Raw genomic sequence first — 27625 nt, forward strand, 5'->3', positions numbered from 1 at the left:
GAGCGCATCTCTGCTCTCATTGGCTCTTAGCGGTCACGTGTGCGTGTCATGTTGCACATGCGCACACGCGATCCGTAACTGCAGCCTGGGAGGAGGAGTAGTTTGACCAGCAAGTGGAGCGTGTCTCCTCTCTTACTGGCCAGCTACAATCACGTGCGCGCGTCATGTCGCACATGCGCCCTACGCGACCGGAGCCAACATAGGGCGGAAGAGTAGCATCAACGAGTGAAGCGCATCTCCTCGCCCATTGGTCGGAACGGGCCACGTGAGCGCATCACGCCGCGCATGCGCGTACTCGCTTAATTCTATAAATCATACAGTTGAGGGGCTAAAACGTTTATACAACCCACATTTTCAAGGATATACCTTAGTATTGATAGAGCATAGTGGTACTCCAAACCTAATGCATTTACATCTAACAACATCTTGGTTATAATACCGTGGGTATATTTATACACAGCAACGTTTCAAGATATGATGATAAAATCAACTTGTAAAATATGATGACATTTTTTTAAAAATATATCATTTTGTTAAAAAAGAGAAAGAATAACACCATTTAAGAAAAATGACATTTTTGGAAACTGACATTTTTTTGAAAAGCAGATAACCAAAGTGTATAATCAGAATATATAATATGATATTAGCCATAGAATATGTTACCAACATTAGAGATGGACAGATTAAAACTGCACGATACTATTATAGTTCTCCCCACTCTGTGATAAAACCTCCATAAGGATGGCAGGTCATAAATTCACTGGCATAAAATGCCCCAGAGCCATACATATACATATTGTGCAGAAATATATATATTGTTCCGAAAAACATATATATATATATATAGAAAAATATATAAATATATATATATATATAAAACCAGTTAACCCAGCAATACTCCCACACTGACACCAGATAATGTCAGTTCAATCCAGTCAATAAACTGGGTGACTGGTTATAATCCCCACTCTCTAAATACATATAAGACCTACCTATATCTGATAAAACTTTCTAATTTGTATAGATAAAAAGTGATCAATAAAGAATAAAATACACCATGAGAGTTACAATCAACGCACATGACTTCTGGGCTTCAATTTTGGGGTGTAGAGCACCTCGAAAAAAATTGGAGAGGCTCACATAGGGTACGTGAATTGTCCAAACGGGAAACTCGTTGGATTTTTTCTACTGATGTTTTAGCGCCCAAAGGCCTCAATATAGAATTGGACATTAATTGTTTTATTAGTAACGCTTAATAAGTTTTCTCAGGCTCAGGTTTATTCTCTTATGGATTTTATATATTTTATACATAATATTTATTATTAATTTTTTTTAGTTTATAATGCATGTTATGCATGGTCCTTCATTTATACACCATTTTAGTATACTTTTTAGTCATGTGCGTTGATTGTAACTCTCATGGTGTATTTTATTCTTTATTGATCACTTTTTATCTATACAAATTAGAAAGTTTTATCAGATATAGGTAGGTCTTATATGTATTTAGAGAGTGGGGATTATAACCAGTCACCCAGTTTATTGACTGGATTGAACTGACATTATCTGGTGTCAGTGTGGGAGTATTGCTGGGTTAACTGCTTTTATATATATATATATTTATATATTTTTCTATATATATATATATGTTTTTCGGAACAATATATATATTTCTGCACAATATGTATATGTATGGCTCTGGGGCATTTTATGCCAGTGAATTTATGACCTGCCATCCTTATGGAGGTTTTATCACAGAGTGGGGAGAACTATAATAGTATCGTGCAGTTTTAATCTGTCCATCTCTAATGTTGGTAACATATTCTATGGCTAATATCATATTATATATTCTGATTATACACTTTGGTTATCTGCTTTTCAAAAAAATGTCAGTTTCCAAAAATGTCATTTTTCTTAAATGGTGTTATTCTTTCTCTTTTTTAACAAAATGATATATTTTTAAAAAAATGTCATCATATTTTACAAGTTGATTTTATCATCATATCTTGAAACGTTGCTGTGTATAAATATACCCACGGTATTATAACCAAGATGTTGTTAGATGTAAATGCATTAGGTTTGGAGTACCACTATGCTCTATCAATACTAAGGTATATCCTTGAAAATGTGGGTTGTATAAACGTTTTAGCCCCTCAACTGTATGATTTATAGAATTAAGCGAGTACGCGCATGCGCGGCGTGATGCGCTCACGTGGCCCGTTCCGACCAATGGGCGAGGAGATGCGCTTCACTCGTTGATGCTACTCTTCCGCCCTATGTTGGCTCCGGTCGCGTAGGGCGCATGTGCGACATGACGCGCGCACGTGATTGTAGCTGGCCAGTAAGAGAGGAGACACGCTCCACTTGCTGGTCAAACTACTCCTCCTCCCAGGCTGCAGTTACGGATCGCGTGTGCGCATGTGCAACATGACACGCACACGTGACCGCTAAGAGCCAATGAGAGCAGAGATGCGCTCCACGGGGGGATATTAATACTGGGTCATGGATTAGCCTAGTCACGCCCTCAGAAGAAGTCAATTAAGGACGAAACGTCAGGGCGTGACGCTAATCCAATGACCTAACACTGTGTACAGCCTTTTTTGGAACCAGGAACAGGAGAAAAAAAGTCTGCTCTTAGCACACTGCGCTGTCTGGCCAGAAAGACTCACAGGCACAGTACTGGCATCTATTTGTTATCTATGCTTGTCATTATTATATTTATGTTCCCTCTGTTTCCATGTGATGGCGATTTGATTGAACATAAACACATTGGCTGGTGGAGAGTGCAACATCCAGGAGATACAGAGAGACATATGCTCAAGGCTTTACTTTTGCTTATTTGTGGTGAGTGCATCCCCTTAAGGGGTTTATCCCCTCACGTGGTGAAGGAAGCACTAATTGAAGATTTTCTCTGCCTATCTATCAGCACTATCATCTGATTTCCTATATATTATGGACATATAGAAGCGTTTCAGACGCTGGTCTGGGAATAGCGCTGCTACAGTGTTTTATTTGAACTTTGGACCTTTATGGTTTTAGAAGTTTTATATTTACTGTACATTTTCCATTGTTTTCCAGTTTTAAGCAGCAGCTTTTATCTTGTTTGTTTATCTGAATACCTGTGCCCAATATTACCTCAGTTTGCATCTTAAGCGCAGAGCAGTGCTGTAATTTAGAAGGAAGGGCGACATCAGCAATTTTGAGCGTAGATCCTCTCACTCCCTTATAGGGAGTCCCTCTGCCCCTTTGGGCTTCAAAGCGGAGCAGGTAGGGCGGGGCGGTGTGGGAGGACCCCCTCACACACCCGCCATTGCCAACCGGGGCATGGAGAAAGGTGGCAGATTTCCTCTGGGGGAGGCCTGCCTACTCCCAACTCCTGCAGTCCGGCTCCTCTCTCGAGTACACGCACAAAATACACAAAAAAAAAAATATATATATATATATATATATATATATATAAATAAAAAAAAGGAATGCATCGGGAAGGAAGGGATAGGTGAAGCTTTAGCACTATCAAGAAGCCCAATCAGATCGGACAGGCAAAGGGTCAATGAAAGCAGCAGTGTAGGCACTTCTAGACATCCGCTCTTCATACCCGCCACCAGCTTACCTATTTTTAAAGAGACACTTTGAAATACCAATATAGAATATATTAGAATATAGAAACAACTGAGGTTTATTCTACATTACAATGTAAAAGGTTAATAAACCAAGGTAAGTGGAAAGCTTACTAGACCATATTGGATTTCATTTCAACATACTCTGCAAGAAAGACGAAATCTGATTGGATACTGCTGGAATTTTGCACAGCAAGAACATTCTCAGAAAACAGACAAGGGCAGGCCAAGTTATACAGATAGCGTGCGGATTAGTTATTAATTCAAACATGGTGTATTGAGAGGGGGACTGAAGGGTTCTATAAAATAGATTCAATTCATCTTAATCTTACATAATAGCTCCATAATGTGACATATTGGGATTTGCCCATCTCTGGGAGACCTACCTCCCCCACTAACGGCTCCCATCTGTGCTCTCAGGACAATGGAAACCAGAGAACTCGTGGAAGTTTTACATAAAAATAATCCTACTTTTCAGGAATTTACAGGGAGATGGAACACACTGTAATACTGATTCCCTGGCTGCAATTCATGGAAATTCCAGCATCAATTTGAAACTTGAAAAACATTACCCATTAATGACCGCCAATTGCACCTTTATGGTCAGGAACGTCACACGCACGTCTAAGGTCACAGTTAGTATCTAGGGTCTTTTAGCAGAATCTGGGTGGGTTTATATGAAATTTGGGGGTAAAAAATAAATAAATTCCCTTGGCCAGCTTGGTCAAAAAAAACAAAAAACAAAAAAACAAATAATAGACTCATCCTCCTTTCCACATGTCAGTGCAGGCCTACATGTCTTCTTCCAGTGCAAGTCCTCTTCTAGGTTTCAAACTAACGTTGCTTCAGGTCGGTATGCTCACCAGGCAGGGCCGCCATCAGGGGGGTACAGGCAGTACACCTGTAAGGGGTCCGGAGGTCACCAGGGGCCCGGATGGCAACCCCCTTTTTTTAGGGGTCCGGAGGTTTCTTTGGGGCCCGGAGGCCCACAGGGCCCCAGGTGGCAACCCCCCTTTTTTAATTGAATTTTTATAAAAAAATTATATATTTTTTAATATATTTTTATTTTATTTTTTATTAAAGGGCAATTTTTTTTTATAGGGGCCCGAAGGTCCCCAGGGGCCTGGAGATCCCCAGGGCCCCGGATGACAACCCTCCTTTTTTTATATATATATATATATATATATATATATATATATATATATATATATATATATATATATATATATATGTCATATATATTATTAAAGGGCTCAGAGGTCCCCAGGGCCCCATATGGCAAACCCCCCCCTTTTTTTTTATAAATGTTTATTTTCTTATTTTTATTTATATATTTATTTATTTTTTAAATTTTATTAAAGTGCCCAGAGGTCCCCAGGGCCCTGGATGGCAACCCCCCCCCCCCCCCGTTTATTTTTTATAAATGTTTATTTTTATTTTTTAATATATTTATATATTTTTTATTTCTTTTTATTAAAGGGCCCAGAGGTCCCCAGGGCCCCGGATGGCCCCCTTTTATTATATATATTTTTCTTTATTTCTTCTTTTTTTTGTAAAGGGCTCCCCCCGCTTCTCAATTCACGGCAGCCCCCCTCCCTTCTCAATATTAGGTTCTCTGTTTCAGGAGGGCCCATGCCTGAAGCTGTGTAAGGGGCCCCATAATTCCTGATGGCGGCCCTGTCACCAGGATTTCAAAAACCTCCAGCTCAGGTGCTAAGCCCAGCTCGTCACCACAGAATGAACGAGGAGCAATCCGGGTGGATACACTGCAAAATAGATCCATCTTTATTGATAGGTACAGGTAACAGCAACCGAGCCCCATGAGGGAACAGAGGAAAGTCAATGTGTGACCCATGGGTCATAGAGCAGCACAAAACGCGTTCACTTTCCCCTGTTCCCCCACAGGCTCAGTTCCTGTTTTATACTCAGGGCTTTTTTTCCAGCGGGAACGCAGTTCTGGCACCTCCAGCACTGAATGTATGTAATGGCAAGGAGTGGTGTGTTGTGCTAGAGAGACAATTGTTGCTGGGGGGGGGATTGGTGATCGATTCAATCTATTTTTGTGGTGGGGGGGGGGTCTTTTGTTGCCAGGGACCACCAATCATTAGATCTCCCAGCAAACACATCAACTCGCCAGCAACAAAAGGGGGAGGGGGATTGGTAATCCATTGATGTGGTTGGGGGGGGGGTATTTTGTTGCTGGAGAGGTCTACTGAGATCTATTGTTGCTGGGGGGTCAATTGTTGCTGTAAGGACTCTGCTGTTTAGAGAAGGGAGATTTTATTGCTGGAGGGTCTATTGATGTGTTTTCTGGAAGATCTAATGATGCTGGTGGGGGTCTATTGTTGCTGGGGTGTGTAATAAAATGTATAAATACCTGTCTCCATTTTCTTTAAGTAGAAATTAACTTTTGAATTTATGAGTTTTGACATAACTGACAGTTTGCATAGAAACACACCCTGTGAGTCATTGTGGTTAAACCGATTCACGGAGCAGCCTGTTGTATAAGCAAAATCATCAGCTAGTTCTTGTTAACTAAAGTCATCAGTTTAAATCATGATGAGAAAGTACTGAGTTTGTAGAAGTTTTAAGAAAACATATGCATTAAAACACAACTCCTCCCTTCTTTCTTCTGCATATAAGCCACTGTGGTACTAAAAAGACCAGAGATCTTATGAACACACTTAAATCAGTTTCCCCGTTTCTCATTGGTCTCTCACGAATCCGTGGGTCATTGAAGCTCTTCCTGCATTACCTGAAGTACACCTGGGTGGCCGTATTACCCGTTTTCCTCTTCAGGGTGGATCTATTGTTGCCGGGGGAAGGGTATTTTGTTTTGGGAGGGGGGGGGGGGAATCTATTTGACTGCTTTTCTTCTTATCATTAACAAATTGCATACAAAATACTTAGCAACATTGGGGAGGTGGGTGGAACCTAAGGAAAGTGCTTGGAGGTGGGTATTTGGTGGCTCAGAAGTGGGGTGTAACAGTCAGGGGTTAACACCATTCACGATCTCCAATTCCATCAACCCAAGACAGCTTCCGACCCTCCAACTATCCAGCAGACCCGAACCATTCCATAAGAATTCCCTCAATAACGAGACTGACTAGCTCTGTTACGGAGTCAAAATATATTAACACCTTTAATGGTAACTTAGCTTTCTTATATACAGTAGAACAGGTTACAATAATCAAAGGAACAAAAAACTCTCCACCCCCAACATCACTCCAGGGGCTTAAATCACATTCTTTTATCAATAGAATTCAAACAAAACACCATCACACAATGAGTTCCCCTCAATCCACATCTTTAGACAGACGGTCTGTCTCCGACAGAAAGGTATTCACACCTGATCATCAATAGGCTTTAAACAGTGTTATCACACAATGAAAGGTCTATCAGGAGCCAGCCTCATTTAACAACTCAATAGCCTGGGCTAAGCATTGAAAGAGTCATTCTAATGACCGGTATGGTCAGAATATTCTTTGCAGACATTAAGGAATGTATGGTGGATTACTGTCCATGCTAAAACAATCCAACATATGTCCCTTATTTCCTGGCTCAATATGTGCCCAAAAGTGACTCCTGTTACAGGGGGTACCTGCACTTATTCTGAGAAAGAAAGCTGTCTTTATACTTCTCAATAAAGTTGGTCGTATTTTGGGGAGAAGCTGTCTGGATTTCTCTTCATTCATCCTTTTAGGTTAAACGACACCCAACGTCATTCAGCCCTCTTCCTGAAAGCCCATGCTGTCAACTGGGGCCAAAGAATTATAAAAAGATTCTTATAAGGCTAAGGTTAAAGCAATGCTCCTTTAAAAAAAATGCAAACCCATGTCCCAATACACTAATCCCCCTTTCCACACCCCAGTGCTACCATCTGCATCCTCTTAGGTCTTCTAGACCCCTTTCTGATGATCATGTGCTGGTCGGAGCAGAGGGAATATTTCTTCAGTTTCGGGAACATGCCCATCCAGCTCCTTTTGCATGTTCTTCTGCCTTGGCTCAAGTCCCGCGACCAGCCGCCTGCCTATCTCCTTGCCTTCCCTGGCGGAGTCATCTTCCTCCGCTCCCCACCCAGTAGTAGCCGGGGTCCAGAGAGTGAGACTTGACAGGTTGTGAGACGAAGACGGGCAGAGAGTCGCTGATTGCCACCATTACCAGTAAATAAAATAAAAAATATGTCCCCAGATTTTATTTAAAAAATCTGGTCACCTTACTCTGAGAGACTGAGGGGGCTGCGGTTGGACGCTGTACCGAGTGCTACCAACGTTTAGGGCAGTATGTGCCCAGGGACATTCATTCATAAGTCCTGATAAAGGGGGAATTTCCTAACCCTCAAAACGCTTTGTAACATGCTTTTATCTCATCTTTGTTATAAATTAATATCTGAACTTTGAAATTTCTGGTGTGGCATTTCAATCTCTGATTCTTTCGGAAGAGACAACAAATAAAAAACTGGTGCAGGAGATTAATAGATTACATCTAGAGATCGAGGCAGCTCCACAATTTGGAAACCACAGAAGAATTTTTGTTTAGTCATGAGTTCTTTAAGGACTCTTTCTACAAGGCCTCAGACATGAGACAATGGCCCTCTCAGCACATTACTGAGAACATTCCTGGCGGCGAGCTAAAGACTTCAACCTGTGTAAATATTATAGCACAAAGGGGAGCTCTGCCGGTGTGTGCCGAACCCCAGACTCCGGGCGTGTTACATAATTACACTTTAATGTACAGTACACGAAGGAGCTTCCTGAGCTTTGTACATGCTCAGCATCACCTATTCTCCAACACCAACAAGAAAAGGCATTAAGCTAAATCCATGGCTGGTCTGGGTTTCCCTCATGGGCTATTGGGGAGGGGGGATTTACGTCAGATCTGTAGCATTTTATGAACGATACGGAACACAGCCAGGCAGGTTGGAAGACTGCAAGAATGTTCAAGGCTGTGTTATGCAGATATATTTTATGTATTAGGAAGTAGGGAATGGGATCAGGAATTTTTTTTTAGGGTCAACAAAAACCAAAAGCAAAGGTGATTTTTTCAGTAAATGTACAGTTGAGGGTGTACCATTGCATTCACACAGATCGAGTCATATATGTTTTATAATGAGATGATGCGAAGTAATGTGTGCGTGTAACATGTGGTACAGTATTTATTAGCAAGAAGACCAGCAACTGAAAGAAGACAGGGAGAAGATACCAAGGCCAGCAAGGGACCCCTCGTAAACTTCAGACCATGACAAGAGAATCTTGATGCTGGTGTAGTCAAGACAGGGGCCGACTCCAGCCTCCACCTATAACTAAACCAGATTGAAATTTACTGACACGACACCCAAAATATACTGGCACAGCCAAGTTTTTACTGGCAGTTCTAAAATTACTAATTTTATGTGCAAATAAAAGCCTCAACACCCAGGCACCTTTCTTCCTCACAGGCACCTTACGACTATGGCCCGGATTCTCGTACGAGTTACGCCGGCGTAACTCTGAGTCCGAGCCGTCGTATCTATGCGCCTGATTCTTAGAATCAGTTCCGCATAGATTTGTATTAGATCCGACCGGCGTAAGTCTCTAAAACGGCATATTTATGCTGGCCGCTAGGGGCGTGTACGCTGATTTACGCCTAGAAATATGTACATCAGCTAGATACGCGAATTCACGAACGTACGCCCGGCCGACGCAGTACAGATACGCCATTTACGTTAGGCTTTTCCCGGTGTACAGTTACCCCTGCTATATGAGGCGTACATGAGGCGTACCAATGTTAACCGCTTCCATACCGGGCACTTACGCACCTTCCTGCCCAAGCCAATTTTCAGCTTTCAGCACTGTCGCACTTTGAATGACAATTGCGCGGTCGTGCTACACTGTACCCAAACAATTTTTTTATCATTTTGTTGGTATTTGATCATCTCTGCGGTTTTTATTTTTTGCACTATAAACAAAAGAAGAGCGACAATTTAAAAAAAAACACAATATTTTTTACTTTTAATTTAATAAATATCACAATTTTTTTCTAAAAAAAAAAAATTTCCCTCAGTTTAGGCCGATACGTATTCTTCTACATATTTATGGTAAAAAAAAAATCGCAATAATCATATATTGATTGGTTTGCGCAAAAGTTATAGCGTCTACAAAATAGGTGATAGATTTATGGCATTGTTATTTTATTAATTTTTTTACTAGTATTGGCGGCGATTTGCGATTTTTTTACTGTCACCGTGACATTGCGGCGAACACATCGGACACTTTTGACACGTTTTTGGGACCATTCACATTTATACAGCGATTAATGCTATAAATATGCATTGATTACTGTGTAAATGTGACTGGCAGGGAAGGGGTTAACCACTAGGGGGCGAGGAAGGGGTTAATATGTGTCCTAAGATGTGTTATAACTGTGGGGGGGGGAGGGGACTCACAAGGGGAGGAGAGACCGATGTGTGTTCCTCTGTACTGGGAACACACATTGGTCTCCTCACCGCTGACAGGAGGTGGATCTGTGTGTTTACACACACACATCCACACTCCTGCCGTGATTACTGACAATCGCGGGCACCCGGCGGCAATCGCGGCCACCGGGCACCGACGCCGAGTCTCGAGCGTCGCGGCGCGCGCCCTAGATCGCCGGGAACGCAGGACGTCATATGACGTCCACCCGGATCGAGAAGGGGTCCCTGCCGCCGTCATTTCACAATGAGGCGGTAGGGAAGTGGTTAAGTATGGACGTCGTTCCCGCGTCGAATTTTGAAAATTTTACGTCATTTGCGCAAGTCGTTCGCGAATAGGGCTGGGCGCCATTTACGTTCACGTCAAAAGCATTGGCTTCTTGCGGGTTAATTTGGAGCATGCGCACTGGGATACTTTCACGGACGGCGCATGCGCCATTCGTAAAAAGCGTCATTTACGTGGGGTCACATTAAATTTACATAACACACGCCCACATCTACCACATTTGAATTAGGCGGGCTTACGCCGGCCTATTTACGCTACGCCGCCGCAACTTTGGTTTGAGAATACGGCACTTGCCTGTCAAAGTTGCGGAGGCGTAACGTAAATAGGATACGTTACGCCCTGTCATGTTACATGATATTATTTTTATTATGTACTGTCTCTTTAATGCCTATCTAGTTTGTCTCTTGTGGCATTCCTTAGTTTGCATGCTGCTCAGTCTCCTCTTTGCTGTATCAGTCATTTTAATGCTGTAATTCATCTGACCTGTGTCTATTCTCTATACCTGCATGGAAGAATCGTTCTTTTACCTGTTGTAACTTGCATTCTACGGATCATACGACGAATAAACATCGCCAGATCTTCTTTCATGTGAGTTGTGACTGAGTAAGCTATCTGGAAAGGTGATTTGGGATGGATAATCTCTTCAGGGCAATGAGCTCCATGTGCTACTGAAAACCACATTCATAGCCTTTGTAGCCGATCCAGAATAGTAAAAGAACGTATCCAGCAGCCTGCACAGAGATAACTGCGTCACAGGACAGATCATAGTGAAGTGTAACCGTGTGTATTGCATGAGAATTCTGCATACAACCCCAGCACAGCTTGTTACAGCTCCTCACAGTATACAGACACTCTTCACTGCTACAGTCAAGCCTGTTTACTGCAGGCCATCATGAGTGGAAAGGGCTCAGTGTGTGATGAAACACCACAGCATGCACCACACAGAGAAAGCCAGGATGAGGACCCAGAGTTCACTGCATTGACCAAACGCTCTGTCAAACCCACTTGGAAGGTTAAAGAGAACTATGAATCCATGAGAACTGAACTAGCAACCAGTTTGAAGCAGATTTGGGATAAAATCCTCACCCACATTGATGCGATTTCATGTCCCAGCCATGAGGTACTGCAACTAGAGGGCGCCATAAAGCATCTCTCTGCTTCATATGAACTGTACCAGACTACAAGCAAGAAATATAAAACTATTCTGCAAAGCATCAACACTGAGGAGTCCCTAGAGCAACTTAACAATGCCCAGCTTCTTAATGAGGAAAGAGAAAGCTTTATCCAGCGAACTAAAGCAAAGGCAGAAGCAAAATTAATGCTGCCACGGGACACTGTATCTCACAAATCTGTATCCACCAGACGTTCTAAAGGTTCCTCTAGATCCCGAAGTTCAAGGCACTCAACGCTTAGTGAACAGCTAATAAATGCCCGCGCCGAAGCAGAGGCTATCAAGGTACGGGCCGTATATGCAAAAAAGAGAGCAGAAATGGAAACCGAGGCAGCGCATCAAAAGGCAGTAATGGAAGCCGAGGCAGCGCATCAAAAGGCAGCAATAGAAGCTCAAACGGCACGTCAAAGGGCAGCAATTGAAGCTTTAAAGGAACAGAGCAACTACGAGGCAGCTGCAGCAAAACTAAAGGTTTTGGAACAAGCTATCGGTGCAGATGAAAACGCTAGCGAAAGGGTCAGCGTCAAGGCAGATGTAGAAGATCCTTTTGAACGCACTAAGAACTATGTTCTAAACCACAGCAGTGAACACTCGATTACCTCCACGTTTCACGGCAACGCAAGTACTTCACCACATCATCAGGTAAAAGCCGTTCCAGCCACTTCCTACATGCAAACCCACCCCAGTGCAGCTCCCGACTGTCATGCTGATCCCGCATATGTCACAAAACGGCACACTAATCCGCAAGCAAGTCGCCAGCCTCCTGCTAACAGTACTGTTCCAGACCTTCACCCAACAATTCAGCTGAATGCCCTTGCTGCACCATATCTTCCCACGTCTCTTTGCAACGATACCATAAACAATGCAATCCACAACAATCAACCAGCAACCTCCTATGTAAAGTCAGAGGCAACCGATACAACAGAGGTAGTAAAGTACTTACTTCGACATGAGCTCGCCAAGTCAGGCCTAGTAAACTTCGACGACCATCCTGAAAATTATAGAAGCTGGAAAGCCGCTTTCAAAACTACATTAGGCGGTATCGGTTTTACTGCCGATCGTGAGCTGGATCTGCTGATCGGGTTGCTTGGCCCACAGTCAACAGAACGTGTCAAGAGCCTCAGGTCAGTTTACATCGACAATCCAACTGCAGGTCTCACCGCAGCATGGGAGCGTCTAGAACAGACTTACGGTAGTCCTGAAGCCATAGAGAATGCATTGCTCAAACGATTGGAAAATTTCCCAAGGATATCTGGTAAGGACAATATAGAGTTCCAGAGACTCAGCGACCTTCTTCTCGAAGTCCAGCTTGCCAAAACTGACCCTAAGCTACCTGGCCTCAGTTACCTGGACACTGCTCGAGGAGTTAACCCTATCGTTTGCAAGCTTCCGCATGGCCTACAAGAAAAGTGGATCCAAGTTGGGTCATCATACAAACGGGAAAACAAGGTTTCCTTTCCCCCGTTCTCCTACTTCTGCAATTTCGTCAGGAACATTGCTGACACCAAGAACGATCCTAGTTTTGCATTCAGCGAGTTCAATACTCCCTCACCTAAAGATGACAACCTACATACTAGCTACAGGAACCGCAGAGGTCCCGTGTCTGTTAGGAAGACAGACATTATTCCCACTCCCGCCCCAAACAAGAGCGGCAAGATCGAAAACCCAAACCGATTATGTCCCATCCACAAGAAGCCTCATGCCCTCAAAAAATGTATCGGTTTCAGAAAGAAGCCCCTACGAGAACGTAAGGAACTCCTAAAGACTTTTGGGGTATGTTATAGATGCTGTGCTTCCACCGATCACTTTGCCAAGGAATGTAAAACTCCTATCAAGTGCATAGAGTGCGGTTCCGAGGACCATGTGCAAGCACTCCATCCCCTTGAGTCCAATCCTTCACAACATGCAGACCTTCCTCCTGGGCAGAACCACAGCGGGAAGAGTACAGATCACGTACCTAATTCCACCGTTGTATTTTCTTCGTGCACTGAAGTCTGTGGGGAAGACCACTGTGACAAATCTTGCGCTAAAATATGCCTAGTGAATATTCATCACAAGGATCAGCCAGAAAAGACTTTAAGGGTGTATGCTATCTTAGACGATCAAAGCAATCGATCGCTTGCACGATCCGAACTGTTCGATCTATTTTGCACAAAAGGAGAGGTTCACCCTTACACCTTAGGCACTTGTAGTGGAACTACAGAGGTTTTTGGAAGAAGGGCTCATGGATTTATTGTGTCCTCCCTAGAAAATAACCTACAATTACCCTTACCTACACTTGTAGAGTGTAACCAGATACCAGCCAACAAAGAAGAAATACCTACACCAGAAGTTGCCTTCTACCACCCTCATCTAAGGTCAATAGCCAGTGAAATCCCACCACTTGACAAAGATGCTAAAATCCTTCTTCTGCTGGGAAGAGATATTCTAAGGATCCACAAGGTACACAGGCAGGTCAGCGGACCTCCAGAGGCCCCATTCGCCCAGTACCTGGACTTAGGCTGGGTCATCATAGGCAACGTCTGTATAGGCAAAATGAAAAGGCCTACTAACATTTCTTCATTCAAGACAAATGTATTGCCAAATGGTCGTAATACTCACTTTGAGCCATGCCCACATCACTACTGGGTAAAGGAGAAGGTAACTAGCTGCAAGTTGCGACATTGCAACACAAACCTTTCCCGCACCTACGATGACAGCTTTGGTTCTACAGTTTTCAATGTAAGCAGTGAAGACGACAAGTTGGCTCCTTCGGCAGAAGACAAAGAATTCCTTAAAGTAATGGACAATGAGTTCTTTCAGGAAGATTCCAATAGCTGGGTAGCACCCCTACCCTTTCGCCTCCCGAGAGAGAAGCTACCAAACAATTTACATCAAGCAGTCAAAAGATTCTCCTCCTTAAAGCGTACCTTAAGCAGGAAGCCAGAGATGGAAAGACATTTTGTGGACTTCATACAGAATATCTTTGACAGGGGTCATGCCGAACCCGCACCCCCATTGAAAGAAGGAGAAGAATGCTGGTACCTCCCTTCCTTCGGTGTGTATCACCCACGAAAGCCAGACCAAATCAGAGTTGTCTTTGACTCCAGTGCCCAACATGAAGGCTTCTCACTTAACGACATGCTCCTCACAGGGCCCAACTTGAACAACAACCTCATTGGAGTCCTAATTCGCTTTCGTCAAGAACCTGTAGCGGTGATGGCCGACATTCAACAAATGTTCCACTGCTTCATCGTCAAGGAAGATAACAGGAATTACCTCAGGTTTCTATGGCACAAGGACAACGACATCAACAAAGAGGTAATTGATTACCGAATGAGGGTGCATGTCTTTGGGAACAGCCCTTCCCCAGCTGTAGCAATCTATGGACTAAAAAAAACAGCTCAGCTTGGAGAAGCTGAGTATGGATCCGATGCTCGTCAATTTGTTGAAAGGAACTTTTACGTAGACGACGGGCTCAAATCCTTTCCTACTGCTAAAGAAGCAATTAATCTTCTTACCAGAACAAAGTAGATGCTAGCTGTAGCAAACTTGAGACTTCACAAAATTATATCTAACAGCCAAGAGCTAATGAATGCATTTCACCCTGAGGACTATGCTGCCAGTGTGAAAGACCTTGACCTTGGGTCAGACACACCCCCTATACAGAGAAGTCTAGGTCTGCTGTGGAACATCAAGGCAGACACATTCACCTTCCAGGTGTCAACCTGTGACAAACCCTTCACCAAGAGAGGTGTCTTGTCCGTAGTGAACAGCATCTACGACCCACTGGGATTTATAGCCCCAGTCACCATCCAAGGTAAGATGTTATTAAGACAGCTTACTACTGATAACATAGATTGGGACACTCCGTTACCTATTGAGAAACAACAAAGATGGGAGAAATGGAGAGGTTCTCTGAAGACATTAGAACAGCTCCAAATTCCACGTTGCTATGCCCCAGTCTCCATCTCAGCCGCTGTCCAGAGGGAAATCCATATTTTCTCTGATGCATCAGTTGAAGCTATAGCTGCAGTGGCCTATTTGAAGACCTCAGGAGTTAATGGAGACATACACTGCAACTTTGTTCTAGGCAAGACAAAGCTAACACCAAAACCTGCACATACCATACCCAGACTTGAACTTTGTGCAGCTGTGCTAGCAGTGGAAATAGCTGAAGTCATAAAGAGTGAAATGGACATTAACATTGATTCCTTCACATTTTACACAGACAGCAAGATAGTGCTTGGTTACATTTACAACCAAACTAAACAATTTTACGTGTACGTCAGCAATAGAGTAGAACGTATCAGAAGGTTCTCCTTGCCAAAGCAATGGCACCATATTCCCACTGACCTTAATCCTGCCGATTGTGGGACAAGAGCTATATCTCCAGTAGCTCTCCTCGACTGCTTGTGGCTGTCGCCTCCAAGATTTCTTTCTGAAAACTCCTACTCAATTTCCACGGACACTACCTATGAACTGGTACATCCTGACGATGATAAAGAAATCAGGTCTATGTACACCACACTGTGTACCTCTGCGAGTTCAGAACAAAAACTAAAGTCGCATCGTTTTGAACGTTTCTCAACCTGGTCATCAGCTGTTAGGGCCGTTGCTTATTTGATACACATTGCCCATTGTTTTTAAAGGAGGTTCTGCTCGGACTTTCTCACGACCAATCACGGAATTGGTGCTTCTTCTCCCAAGTGAGTGACTTAGGCAGGAGTACCGGCTATACCTGCTATGGCGGGGAGAATATCACTATCACTATTGACTGTGCTACTGTTGAAGTCCCACGATTATAAACGATAGACTACAGGACTCAAGCCATCTGTTTTTTGGACGTCATGTTTCATTGTTCATTTACTGCATACCTTCTTGTGTTTGCGGGTATCTCGTATCTATGGTTTACACACCAGTTTTACCTTTAACGTTTCTTTCCCTACAGGTTCAAGTTGGACTTATCTTTATATATGTAATAGACTTTGAAATCTAAAGATTTCAGGCGGGGAGTGTCATGTTACATGATATTATTTTTATTATGTACTGTCTCTTTAATGCCTATCTAGTTTGTCTCTTGTGGCATTCCTTAGTTTGCATGCTTATCAGTCTCCTCCCCCTCTTTGCTGTATCAGTCATTTTAATGCTGTAATTCATCTGACCTGTGTCTATTCTCTATACCTGCATGGAAGAATCGTTCTTTTACCTGTTGTAACTTGCATTCTACGGATCATACGACGAATAAACATCGCCAGATCTTCTTTCATGTGAGTTGTGACTGAGTAAGCTATCTGGAAAGGTGATTTGGGATGGATAATCTCTTCAGGGCAATGAGCTCCATGTGCTACTGAAAACCACATTCATAGCCTTTGTAGCCGATCCAGAATACGCCCGCACAAAGATACGCGGTTCTACGTGAATCCGGGCCTATGTATTCAGATGGACAATGCCATACACAGTGGGGTTTGATAATTGCACTTTGATTTTCAGAGCAGTGCTGGAGATGCGAAACAGACAAACCGCTGAGATATATGTGCAAATACAACATATGGCCTCCGAAACTCCATGTGAGGTCTGTAAAGAACACACTGCCCACTGCTACCTTCTACATTAAATCTCATGCTAATCACTAACATATTTCATAAACATTAGGCTGGGAAAGGCAACGACAGACAGCAAATTCAGCACTGGAGATGGGAATACAAGAAGTACTGTATGCTGAAGGTTCCCCGACTAAGGGGCCCATTTACACCAAGTTGTGATAATGCATTTGCTTGCCTGTGCGGAAGCATACTTCATTAACTACTTCTGGGGTGCCCAACCTTTTGAAGAGTGAGGGCCACTTAAGCAACTTGGTAACCGGTCGCGGGCCACAATGATCGGAGCGGGTTGGTGACATGTTCGTGTCCGCTCTGCATATGCAGAGCGGATACGGACACAGCCCACTATACTTTTTAGCAGATCCACATCAGAGGGCTCCCCGGGCCACTGGTTGGGCACCCCTGAACTACTCACTACCACACCATTGTAAAATATTGGGGGGGGGGGGCGGTTAGACTTAATTTTCTGGAGCACTGTTCCACTGTATGGCCAGTGCACTCCTTAAATGCCTGTGACTGGACCGTCAGAGGGCTTGGATCACATTGAAAATGCACATGGCTCTGTGCCTTGTGATAGCTGTGAACCAATCACAGTGATTGCAATTGTGAACACAAAATAGGTTGGATTTACTAAAGGCAAATAGACCGCGCACTCTGCAAGCGCAGTTGCTCCAGAGCTTAGTAAATGAGGGGAAGTTCTGGTGACTTCTATCATTCAATCTAGTGCAAGCAAAAATGCTTTCATTTTTTTACCTTGTACACGATTGGATATTCTTTGCAAAGTGAAGCCTCACCTCATTTACTAAGCTCTGGAGCAACAGCACTTGCAAAGTGCAGTATCTATTTGCCTTTAGTAAATCAACCCCAATGTAAACAAACCCTCTGAATTTCACCTCTGTCATCAATCGTGTTCCTTTTAGTAACAATGCTTGCACAACACTGTCCACAGCACCCACCCATATACATCAAGGGGAAAACCAGAAAATAAATGAAATTCCCTGAAATAAAAGATTTGGTGGACACGACCCATTAACGTTATTGGCACTGCGCCACAACTGCCCTTCAACCACATGCAATATATGTGGTTGTGGCACAGTGGTGTGCCCTTGCCCTAGGATTAAACAAAGTGTCATTTTTTTTTCATTTAAATAACAAACATGTTATGCTTACCTGCTCTGTGCAATAGTTTTGCACAGAGCAGCCCGATCTACCTCTTCTGGTGTCTCTCGGAGCACCATCATAGGAAGCCACTTCTTATGGTTGCACATGTGCGGGCTCGATCCTGAGCCGGGCTTTATGTGTCCATTGACATACATAGAGCAGTTTGGCCCCCACCCGTCACTGCCTCATCACTGCATATAATTGACAGCAGCAGGGGCATTTGGCTCCTGCTGCTCTCACTAAGTCCAGTAATGACAACCTGTGCATCGCTCAAGATCGGGCTCAGGTAAGTATCTGTGGGCCTGGGAGCTCACAATAGATAGAAGTTTGTTGTTACCATAAAGTGGTTCTAAAGGCAGAATGTTTTCATCTTAATGCATTCTATGCATTTAGATAAAAAAATACAGCAGCCACTCTCAAACCCCCTAATACTTACCTGAACCCCATCTCGATCCAGAGATGATGCACGAGAGACTCAGCTGTCTGGGACTCTCCCTCCTGATTCACCAATGGCTTCTGTTGCTGTCAAAGTCGTGGGCCAATGAGATGAAAGGGGGCAGGGCGAGCCGTTGCTCTGTGCCTGAATGGACACACAGAGCCGTGGCTCGGGTGCCCCCATAGCAAGCTGCTTGCTGTGAGGGCACTCAGCAGGAGGGAGGGGCCAGTAGCACATGCAAGGGAGACGAGAAGAGGAGGATCCGGGCTGCTCTGTGCAAAGTCACTTCACAGAGCAGATAATTGTTATTTTTAGACAAAAAAAGTCTTCAGTATCACTTTAATGCAGAGTAATAATACATTAAAGTAAAAAAAAAAAAAACACTTTAGCCTTTATAACTGGCAACGAGCTAACTGTCCTATAGAAAGCAATCCAAAATAAATCCCCTTTTAGAAGGGTGGCAAGGGCTGCCATTTATCAGAACAACCCCTTGTATCCAGAACAGGAAATTAAGAGAAATCTCCCCAAAAGGACACAAACAGCACAAAAAAAAACCCTAACATCACTTTTACCTATCCCTTACTCCTATTCAAAAAACAATAAAATAAAAGAATATACATTGTGCATTTAAACATGGTTTCCACAATACAGTCTTGCGTTACTTAAAAAAACGAAAGTGTACAACAAACTTCAAAACACAAATGTAATATACTGTAGCTTACTAGTTCTATGATGTAGTGGCTGCATTCTATATCTCTTTATTTATTTCACCTGTTAATCTTTCAAATAACACACTTCTTGTCCCTGGGTGGCAATGCTCATTCTTCCACTGTATCTATGGAGGGAGCAGTGTTGTCACCAGTGGCAGCTGGTGCTCAAAATTTTGGGGGGGGGGCGCAAACGGAAAAAAAAACAATTGCAGCCTCACTGTGTCCATCAAATGCAGCCACTGTGCCATCAATTGTCACCACTGTGCCATGCCATCAAACGCAGCCACTGTGCCATGCCATCAAACGCGACCACTGTGCCATGCCATCAAACGCAGCCACTGTGCCATGCCATCAAACGCAGCCACTGCTATCAATTGTCACCACTGTGCCATGCCATCAAACGCAGTCACTGTGCCCATCAATTGTCGCCACTGTGCCCTTTGTCACCACCACTGTGCCCATTGATGCCACTGTGCCCTTTAATTGTCGTCACTGTGCCCATTGATGCCACTGTGCCCTTTAATTGTCGCCACTGTGCCCACTGTCGCCACTGTGCCCATTGTCGCCACTGTGCCCTGTAAAATGCCCCTCCCCCGCCCGACACTTACCTTTCTGGGGGTCAGCCATCCTCCTTTCACGTCCCTCGATGTCTTCTCCTGCCCTCGATGATGCTTCAGTCAATCAGGTTACCGGTAACCAGAACCGGTGAACCGGATTGGCTGAGACGCCTGTCAGTCTTATCCAAGGAACGCACCGCCAGTACGTCCTGAGGATAAGCATTCAGAAGCCGACTACAGCCTGAGGGCTGTACTTGGAAAGCCTATCAGAGCCGCTGGCTCTAAAAAACACTTCTACACAGACAACCAGCTGCCGTTATTCAGGTGGCCGGCGCTCACTATCTGACCATCTGAATAGTGGGCGGCAGCGGCGAAAATACATAGATTCATGCAATGCATGAATCTATGTATTTCAGTGGCTGTGCGAGAGCCAGAGGGGGCAGCGCCCCCTATGGACGAACCGCCACTGGTTGTCACCCTAAGCGGTTTCCCTGATCTGGGCTACAAGCACATCCTCTCTTTATTACCATTACATGGGGGGGCCAGGGAATTGGTAGTTATAGGCGAAAGATGACATTGTTTTATATTTCAGAGGAAGCGTCAGGAACACTGCACTTCTTGCAGGATCGACAGGAATTTTTGTATACTTATTGTAATGTCCTTATCCTGAAAAAAGAAAAAGAAGCGTCACCTCATCTAAGGACTGGTAAGTTGCATCATTTTACATTTTCTAAAAAACTACTCCTAGTTCTACAGTAGATCTTTATTAACTACAAAGTGCACACTGTAGTAACACTTCTCTCCTATTGTTTTGATTTGTTTGCATTCTTTTTTGTGGTTGTGTCATTGATGTATCAACTTTTCCCTATGAACATGCAGAGGAGAATTGCAGAGCAAAGCCTCTGTGAAACTATTAGGCAAACACGACCGTTCCTAGAGCCAGAAAAAATGAGAATGATGACTTGTGAAGAGCGGCGTGGAAGCCGAGTACATATACAGAACCTGGAGGACGTCTCCTGGAGATAATGCGAAACAAATGTGACTTTCACATGAATTTTTTCCACATGTCCTGAGCTTCACCTCCTACCTGGTCCTGTAGCCATGGAGACATCTCTTCCAGATGTGGAGTGTCTTCCTCCCGTCGTAATGGAAGAATCTGTCCGGCTTGCCTTCTCCCTGTCGCTTTCCTTTCGGATGACGATGACGGCTTCTCTGTGTAGCTTGGCTTTGTGCAGAGCGCTCAGAGCGTCGCCGTGGGGCACCCCGTGCATAGAGCAGCCGTTGATGGACAGTATGCGGTCCCCTCTCTCCACCGCGACGTCTTGTGGCGAGGCCGCTTTTGAGAAAACTCTGTGCACCTGACAAGAGACATGAAAACTTTATCTCCAACTATAATAAAAATCACCCGTAAACTACATATGATATCAAGTTGTGTGCACATCACCAATGAGGTGCATCCCTTCACATCACCAGAGAGCATCTCCCTCTTATCTGAGGAAAGGGATGCATGTAGAATTCTGAAAATTCAATATTCGAGCCAAACCTATTGTATATAATGTCCGGTACGTCCAGAAAAAATATCAGAATTAGGCCTCATGCACACTGGATGCCTAGTGATGCTGCATGAGATCCTGGCATTTTGGTGCAGGCAGAAGGCACAGGCCTAGCTGCCGGTGTCCTGATGAGATGGGTCCCCCGTCGGATAATGCCCACCCTGTACTGTGCAGGCGCAGCGCTTGCGCAGTACGGAGCAAAATGGGACCACCGAAAATCTTCGGCAGCTCGGTTGTGCCCCGTACTGCGCAGTACAGTGCGGGCATTATCCGACAGGGGACCCATCTCGTCAGGACACCGGCACATACCGCCATAAACATTTGCACCACTCAGTGCACGGTCCAGCTGCAACAACCTTCAGTCTTTACAGGCAGCCGTCAACAGTGCTGGAAGGTGCCACTGTGCAGTGGAGAAACTACCAGAGCCACAAAGGCTGCACTTGCGACCGGGCCCTGGTGTTCCCCCAGCATGGGGGGGCCCCCCCCCAGATTGCAGGAAGGGGGCTGCTGCAAAACGTGTGAAAGTGTCCCCAATGGATCAAAAGGGCCCCGCAATGGGAGTAAAGAGCCCCGGGATCAATGGAAAGGGCGCCTGTTGTCAAGAGGGGCACTTTATGCCCCCCCCCAGGGTTCTGAAGGTTCTAGTCACGCCTTTGCCCCTGTGCCTTCTGCCAACATCAAATGGCTGTAATCTCTTGCATCGGGGCTAAACATCCAGTGTGTCTAAGGCCTTCCCCAACCTTTTTCCCCACCAGAAATAATTTTAAGTTCTTGAGGAACCCCTGCTTTAACCAATTCTATGGGGGTCAGTGAGAGAAAAAGTCCCCTACATTGGCGATGAGTGGGAAGGATTTCAATCTTGCAGTGGTGGTCGAAATGCCACCCATACAGATAGCTAAAAAGATCATTCCTGTCATGACTCTGCCAAGTGGCATTGGCCCCAGATCTATGTAGGAAGGAACCATCAGATGGTAGATCAATCAGCCACAGCTGGAGGAACCCCTAACAACCTCTAAGGGAACCTTAGGATTTCATGAAACCCTGGTTGAGAATGGCTGCTTTAGGGCATTAGGTGGGCCTCTCAAAATAGGAAACAAATTGGTAGAGAGATTTTCACATTGCACCTTGACAGAGTTTTCTCTTTTGCTTAGTAGGACTCTTCTGCAATAGATTTATTTTTTCAAAGATGCTTGTTGGGTCTACGGGGTATAGGAAGATGCTGTATTTGTTACCCTATTGCAAGGCCCCAGGTTGTGGGTGGCTTCTTAGTGTCCTCATGTACAATGCAGGGCTATTAGTCCAGCACTGTACTTGGTGTGACCGCTGGCCGAAGTGCCATAGAGGAGGCTGTGGGCGACCAGTTGCACAGATGGAGGGAGAATGCTTGAGTGGGCAATAAGGTATCCCCTTACTTCTTGTGGCAACTGATTCTTAGTCCTCATTTTTGGCATTTTAAAGGCAATTCAACCATAATTAAATTTAAAAAATATAGGCCCAGATTCTCAAACGAGATACGACGGCGTATCTCCAGATACGCCGTCGTATCTCTAAGTTGCGCGGTCGTATCTATGCGCCTGATTCTTAGAATCAGTTACGCATAGATTTCCCGTAGATCAGACTGGCGTAACTGTTACACCGTCGTATCGTAAATGCATATTTACGCTGGCCGCTAGGTGGCGCTTCCGTCGAATTCCGCGTCGAGTATGCAAATTAGCTAGATACACGAATTCCCGAATGTACGCCCGGCCGACGCAGTACATTTACGCTGTTTACGTTAGGCTTTTCCCGGCGTATAGTTACCCCCTGCTATATGGTGGCGTAAGTGCGGCGTACCAATGTTAAGTATGGCCGTCGTTCCCGCGTCGAAATTTGAAAAAGTTACGTTGTTTGCGCAAGTCGTCCGTGAATGGGGCTGGACGTCATTTACGTTCACCTCGAAACCAATGACGTCCTTGCAGCGTACTTTGGAGCAATGCACTCTGGGAAATTCCACGGACGGCGCATGCTCCATTCGGGAAAAAAGTCAATCACGTCGGGTCACACAACATTTACATAAAACACGCCCCCCTGTTCCAAATTTGAATTAAGCGGGCTTAGGGCGGCCGATTTACGCTACGCCGCAACTTACGGAGCAAGTGCTTTGAGAATACAGCACTTGCCCTGCTAAGTTGCGGAGGCGTAACGTAAATCAGATATGTTACGCCCGAGCGAAGATACGCGGATGTACGAGAATCTGGCCATTGTTTATTAGAAAAAACATCATTAAAAAAAGTTGATATGAGAAGAGTATACAATTTATAACATACAAATTACATCATAACATATCAGAATATTACAAAATAGAATATAATGACATACAGGGAGTGCACGAGAAGTGGTATCCCCCAGCTACTCGCTTGTAAGTTCCACTAAGATGGTAATTTGATGGACAAAATGCAGCAGATAGGGGTATCCAACGCGTTTCAAAGTATGAATAAAAAACTCCTTCCTCAGGGATAGTACCACTGCTACCTGGAGCCTTGCAGTAAAAAGTAAAGCACCAGAGCCTGGTGAAGCTAGGAATAGGGTAACAAATATGGTATCTTCCTCTACCTCATAGATCCAAGAAGCATATAGAGTCCTACTAAGCAAAAGAGAAAACTCTGTCAAGGTGTAATGTGAAAGTCTGTCTACTAGAATCTATGTAAACAGGATGATGACAATAACACCCACAATCACCCGAGTCTTTCTATCAAATACTTCTTGTGTCATGGCCAAAAGGGAAAAAGAAATCCCTGCAAAAGGAGGAAATACCTGGCCGCTTCAAATGGGGGCACACATTTTGATGACAAATAGGCAGAGTAGGCACTGGCCTATGGGCCCCATGACAATGGATGAAAATAATATTGATGTAAACTTGGAAGAACATTTACAGTGAAGCTTTCATAAATTGTTTACAAAGATAGACAAAAATGAATCAAAGAAAGGAAATTTTGACATTAAAAAGACACTATAGACAAAATACTGCATTTTCACGATATTGCCAATATTGAGTTTGCCCAACTTTACAGCTATAACAGCTTCAACTCTTCTGGGAAGGCTGTCCCACAAGGTTTAGGAGTGTGTCTATGGGAATGTTTGATCATTCTTCCAGAAGCGCATTTGTGACGTCAGGCACTGATGTTGAACGAGAAGGCCTGGCTCGCAGTTTCTCTAGTTCACTCCAAAAGTGTTCTAATCGGGTTGAGGTTAGGACTCTGTGCAGGCCAGTCAAGTTCTTCCACCCTAAATTTGCTCATTCATGTTTTTATGGACCTTGCTTTGTGCACTGGTCCAAATCATTAGGTGGAGGGGGCTTATGATGTGGAGTTGTTCTTCAGGGGTTGGGCTTGGCTCCTTAGTTCCAGTGAAGGGAACTCTTAAAGTGGTTGTAGAGCCTTACAGACCACTTTCACCTACAGGTAAGCATATATTAAGGCTTACCTGTAGGTGCTTGAAATCTCCGCTAAACCTACATGATTTAGGAGATACTTGCAATGTTCCCGAACGAAGCCGTCTATGTAATCGGCGCATGCGCACTCCTGAAAGGGCACGCTGTGCTGTTTCAAGCTAGGGTAATGCCGTGACTGCCGGCTCCCACACGCAGAGCACCATCGCAGTGCCAGAGTTTGCAGCCCCGGAAGAGGGGTGAAAAATGGACGCTTCTAGCCAGCCAGGAAACCGGGGACATCGCAGGCTTCGGTTTCAGGTAAGTGACACATAATGGGCTACTCTGTGATGCATAGTAGCCCATTATGCTTTACCTTTGCAGGGAAACAAAGAGGAAGTAAAACCCATCAGGGTTTACTTCCTCTTTAACCACTTAACCCCCGGACCATATTGCTGGTCAAAGACCAGAGCACTTTTTGCGAATCGGCACTGCGTCGGTTTAACCGATAATTGTGCGGTCCTGCGACGTGGCTCCCAAACAAAATTGGCGTCCTTTCTTTCCCACAAATAGAGCTTTCTTTTGGTGGTATTTGATCACCTCTGCGGTTTTTAGTTTTTGTGCTATAAACAAAAATAGAGCGACAATTTTGAAAAAAAATAATATTTTTTACTTTTTGCTATAATAAATATCCCCCAAATATATATATAAAAAAAAAAATTTCCCTCATTTTAGGCCGATACGTATTATTCTACATATTTTTCGTAAAAAAAAAAATCGCAATAAGCGTTTATTGATTGGTTTGCTCAAAAGTTATAGCGTTTACAAAATAGGGGGTATTTTTATGGCATTTTTATTAACATTTTTTTTACTAGTAATGGTGGCGATCAGCGATTTTTTTTTCGGTACTGCGACATTATGGCGGACACTTCGGACACTTTTAACACATTTTTGGGACCATTGGCATTTTTATAGCGATCAGTGCTATAAAAATGCATTGGATTACTAAAAATGCCACTGGCAGTGAAGGGGTTAACACTAGGGTGCGGGAAAGGGGTGTGTTCTAACTGTAGGGGGTGTGGCCTCACTAGGGGAAATGACTGATCTTCTGTTCATACATTGTATGAACAGAAGATCAGCATTACTCTCCCTGACAGGACCGGGAGCTGTATGTTTACACACACACAGCTCCCGGTTCCTCGCCCTATAACGAGCGATCGCATGTGCTCGGCGGCGATCGCGCCCGCCAGGCACGCGAGCGAGCGGGCGCCTCCGGTGGCGCGCCCGCGCCCCTAGTGGCCTGCGCGAGAGCCGACGTATAGCTACGGGCTCTCGCGCAGGGGAGACGACCTGCCGCCGTATAACTGCGGCGGCTGGTCGGCAAGCAGTTAAGGTATCAGCATACCAAGACATTTTGGACAATTTCATGCTTCCAACTTTGTGGGAACAGGTTGGGGATGGCCCCTTCCTGTTCCAATATGACTGCGCACCAGTGCACAAAGCGAGGTCCATAAAGACATGGATGAGCGAGTGGAGACTGCGAGCTAGGCCTCTCATCCAACATCAGCACCTGACCTCACAAATGCACTTCTGGAAGAATAGTCAAACATTCCCATAGACACCCTCCTAAACCTTGTGGACGGCCTTCCCAGAAGAGGTAAAGCTGTTATAGCTGTAAAAGGTAGGCCAACTCAATATTGAACCCTACAGACTAAGACTGCAGGCATGGAGAAGCTCAGCTATGAGGAAAGATTAGAGGAGTTGAATTCATTCACTCTCAAGAAGAGAAGATTAAGGGGGATATGATAAACATGTACTAATCTATAAGGGGTCCATAAGTGAACTTGGGGTTGAGTTATTCACTTTACAGTCAACACTGAGGACAAGGGGGCACTCTTTACGTCTAGAGGAAAAAAGATTTCACCTCCAAATACGGAAAAGTTTCTTCACAGTAAGGGCTGTGAAAATGTGGAACAGACTCCCTCCAGAGGTGGTTCTGGCCAGCTCAGTAGATTGCTTTAAGAAAGGCCTGGATACTTTCCTAAATGTACATAATATAACTGAGTACTAAGATTTATAGGTAAAGTTGATCCGGGGAAAAACCCGATTGCCTCTTGGGGGATCAGGAAGGATTTTTTTCCCCTGCTGTAGCAAATTGGATCATGCTCTGCTGGAGTTTTTTGCCTTCCTCTGGATCAACTGTGGGTATGGAGTTGGGTGTATGGGATTGTATTGTGTTTTTTATTTTTTTTTGTTAATTTTTTTGTGGTTGAACTGGATGGACTTTTTTCAACCTGACTATGTAACTGGGATGCCATTAAAGTTCATGTGCGTGTAAAGGCCGGCGTCCCAATACTTTTTACAATATAGTGTATGTAATGTACCCAATAATAACCACTTTAAGTCCATAAACAACAAACATCAGGTTCACATTACAATTTGTCTCTTAAAAGCTCATCTTCTTTCAGCTGTCAGTTTGTAAAAAACTTTGGTGCAACCTACACACGTGCCATGTACAGTAGTGATGGTCATCATCTAGCGGCTGATGTGCACACTACTCAATGTTATGCCACTAGAGCGCACACATGAGAAGCCTAGAGAAACCTGCGAGGGGGGCCCAAGGTTTCAACTGCTTAGGGGCCTCCACAGAGTTCAATCCAGCACCGTTTCAATGCACTCGCTGTCAAGCATCTGCCAT

The 27625-nt window shown here is 44.3% G+C and overlaps 1 protein-coding gene across 2 annotated transcripts in view; it reads right to left on the reverse strand.

The window, feature by feature from the left end:
• PDZD2 (PDZ domain containing 2) overlaps positions 1-27625 on the reverse strand; it is a 416595-nt gene that overhangs the window by 17100 nt on the left and 371870 nt on the right. For both annotated transcript variants that reach the window (XM_040337921.1, XM_040337929.1), the window contains exon 22: positions 21056-21326. In XM_040337921.1, coding sequence (XP_040193855.1) covers positions 21056-21326 — 271 coding nt within the window. The remainder of the gene's footprint in view (positions 1-21055; positions 21327-27625) is intronic.

This window comes from Rana temporaria, chromosome 1 (genome assembly GCF_905171775.1).
Source record: "Rana temporaria chromosome 1, aRanTem1.1, whole genome shotgun sequence".
In the NCBI taxonomy this organism is placed as follows: domain Eukaryota; kingdom Metazoa; phylum Chordata; class Amphibia; order Anura; family Ranidae; genus Rana; species Rana temporaria.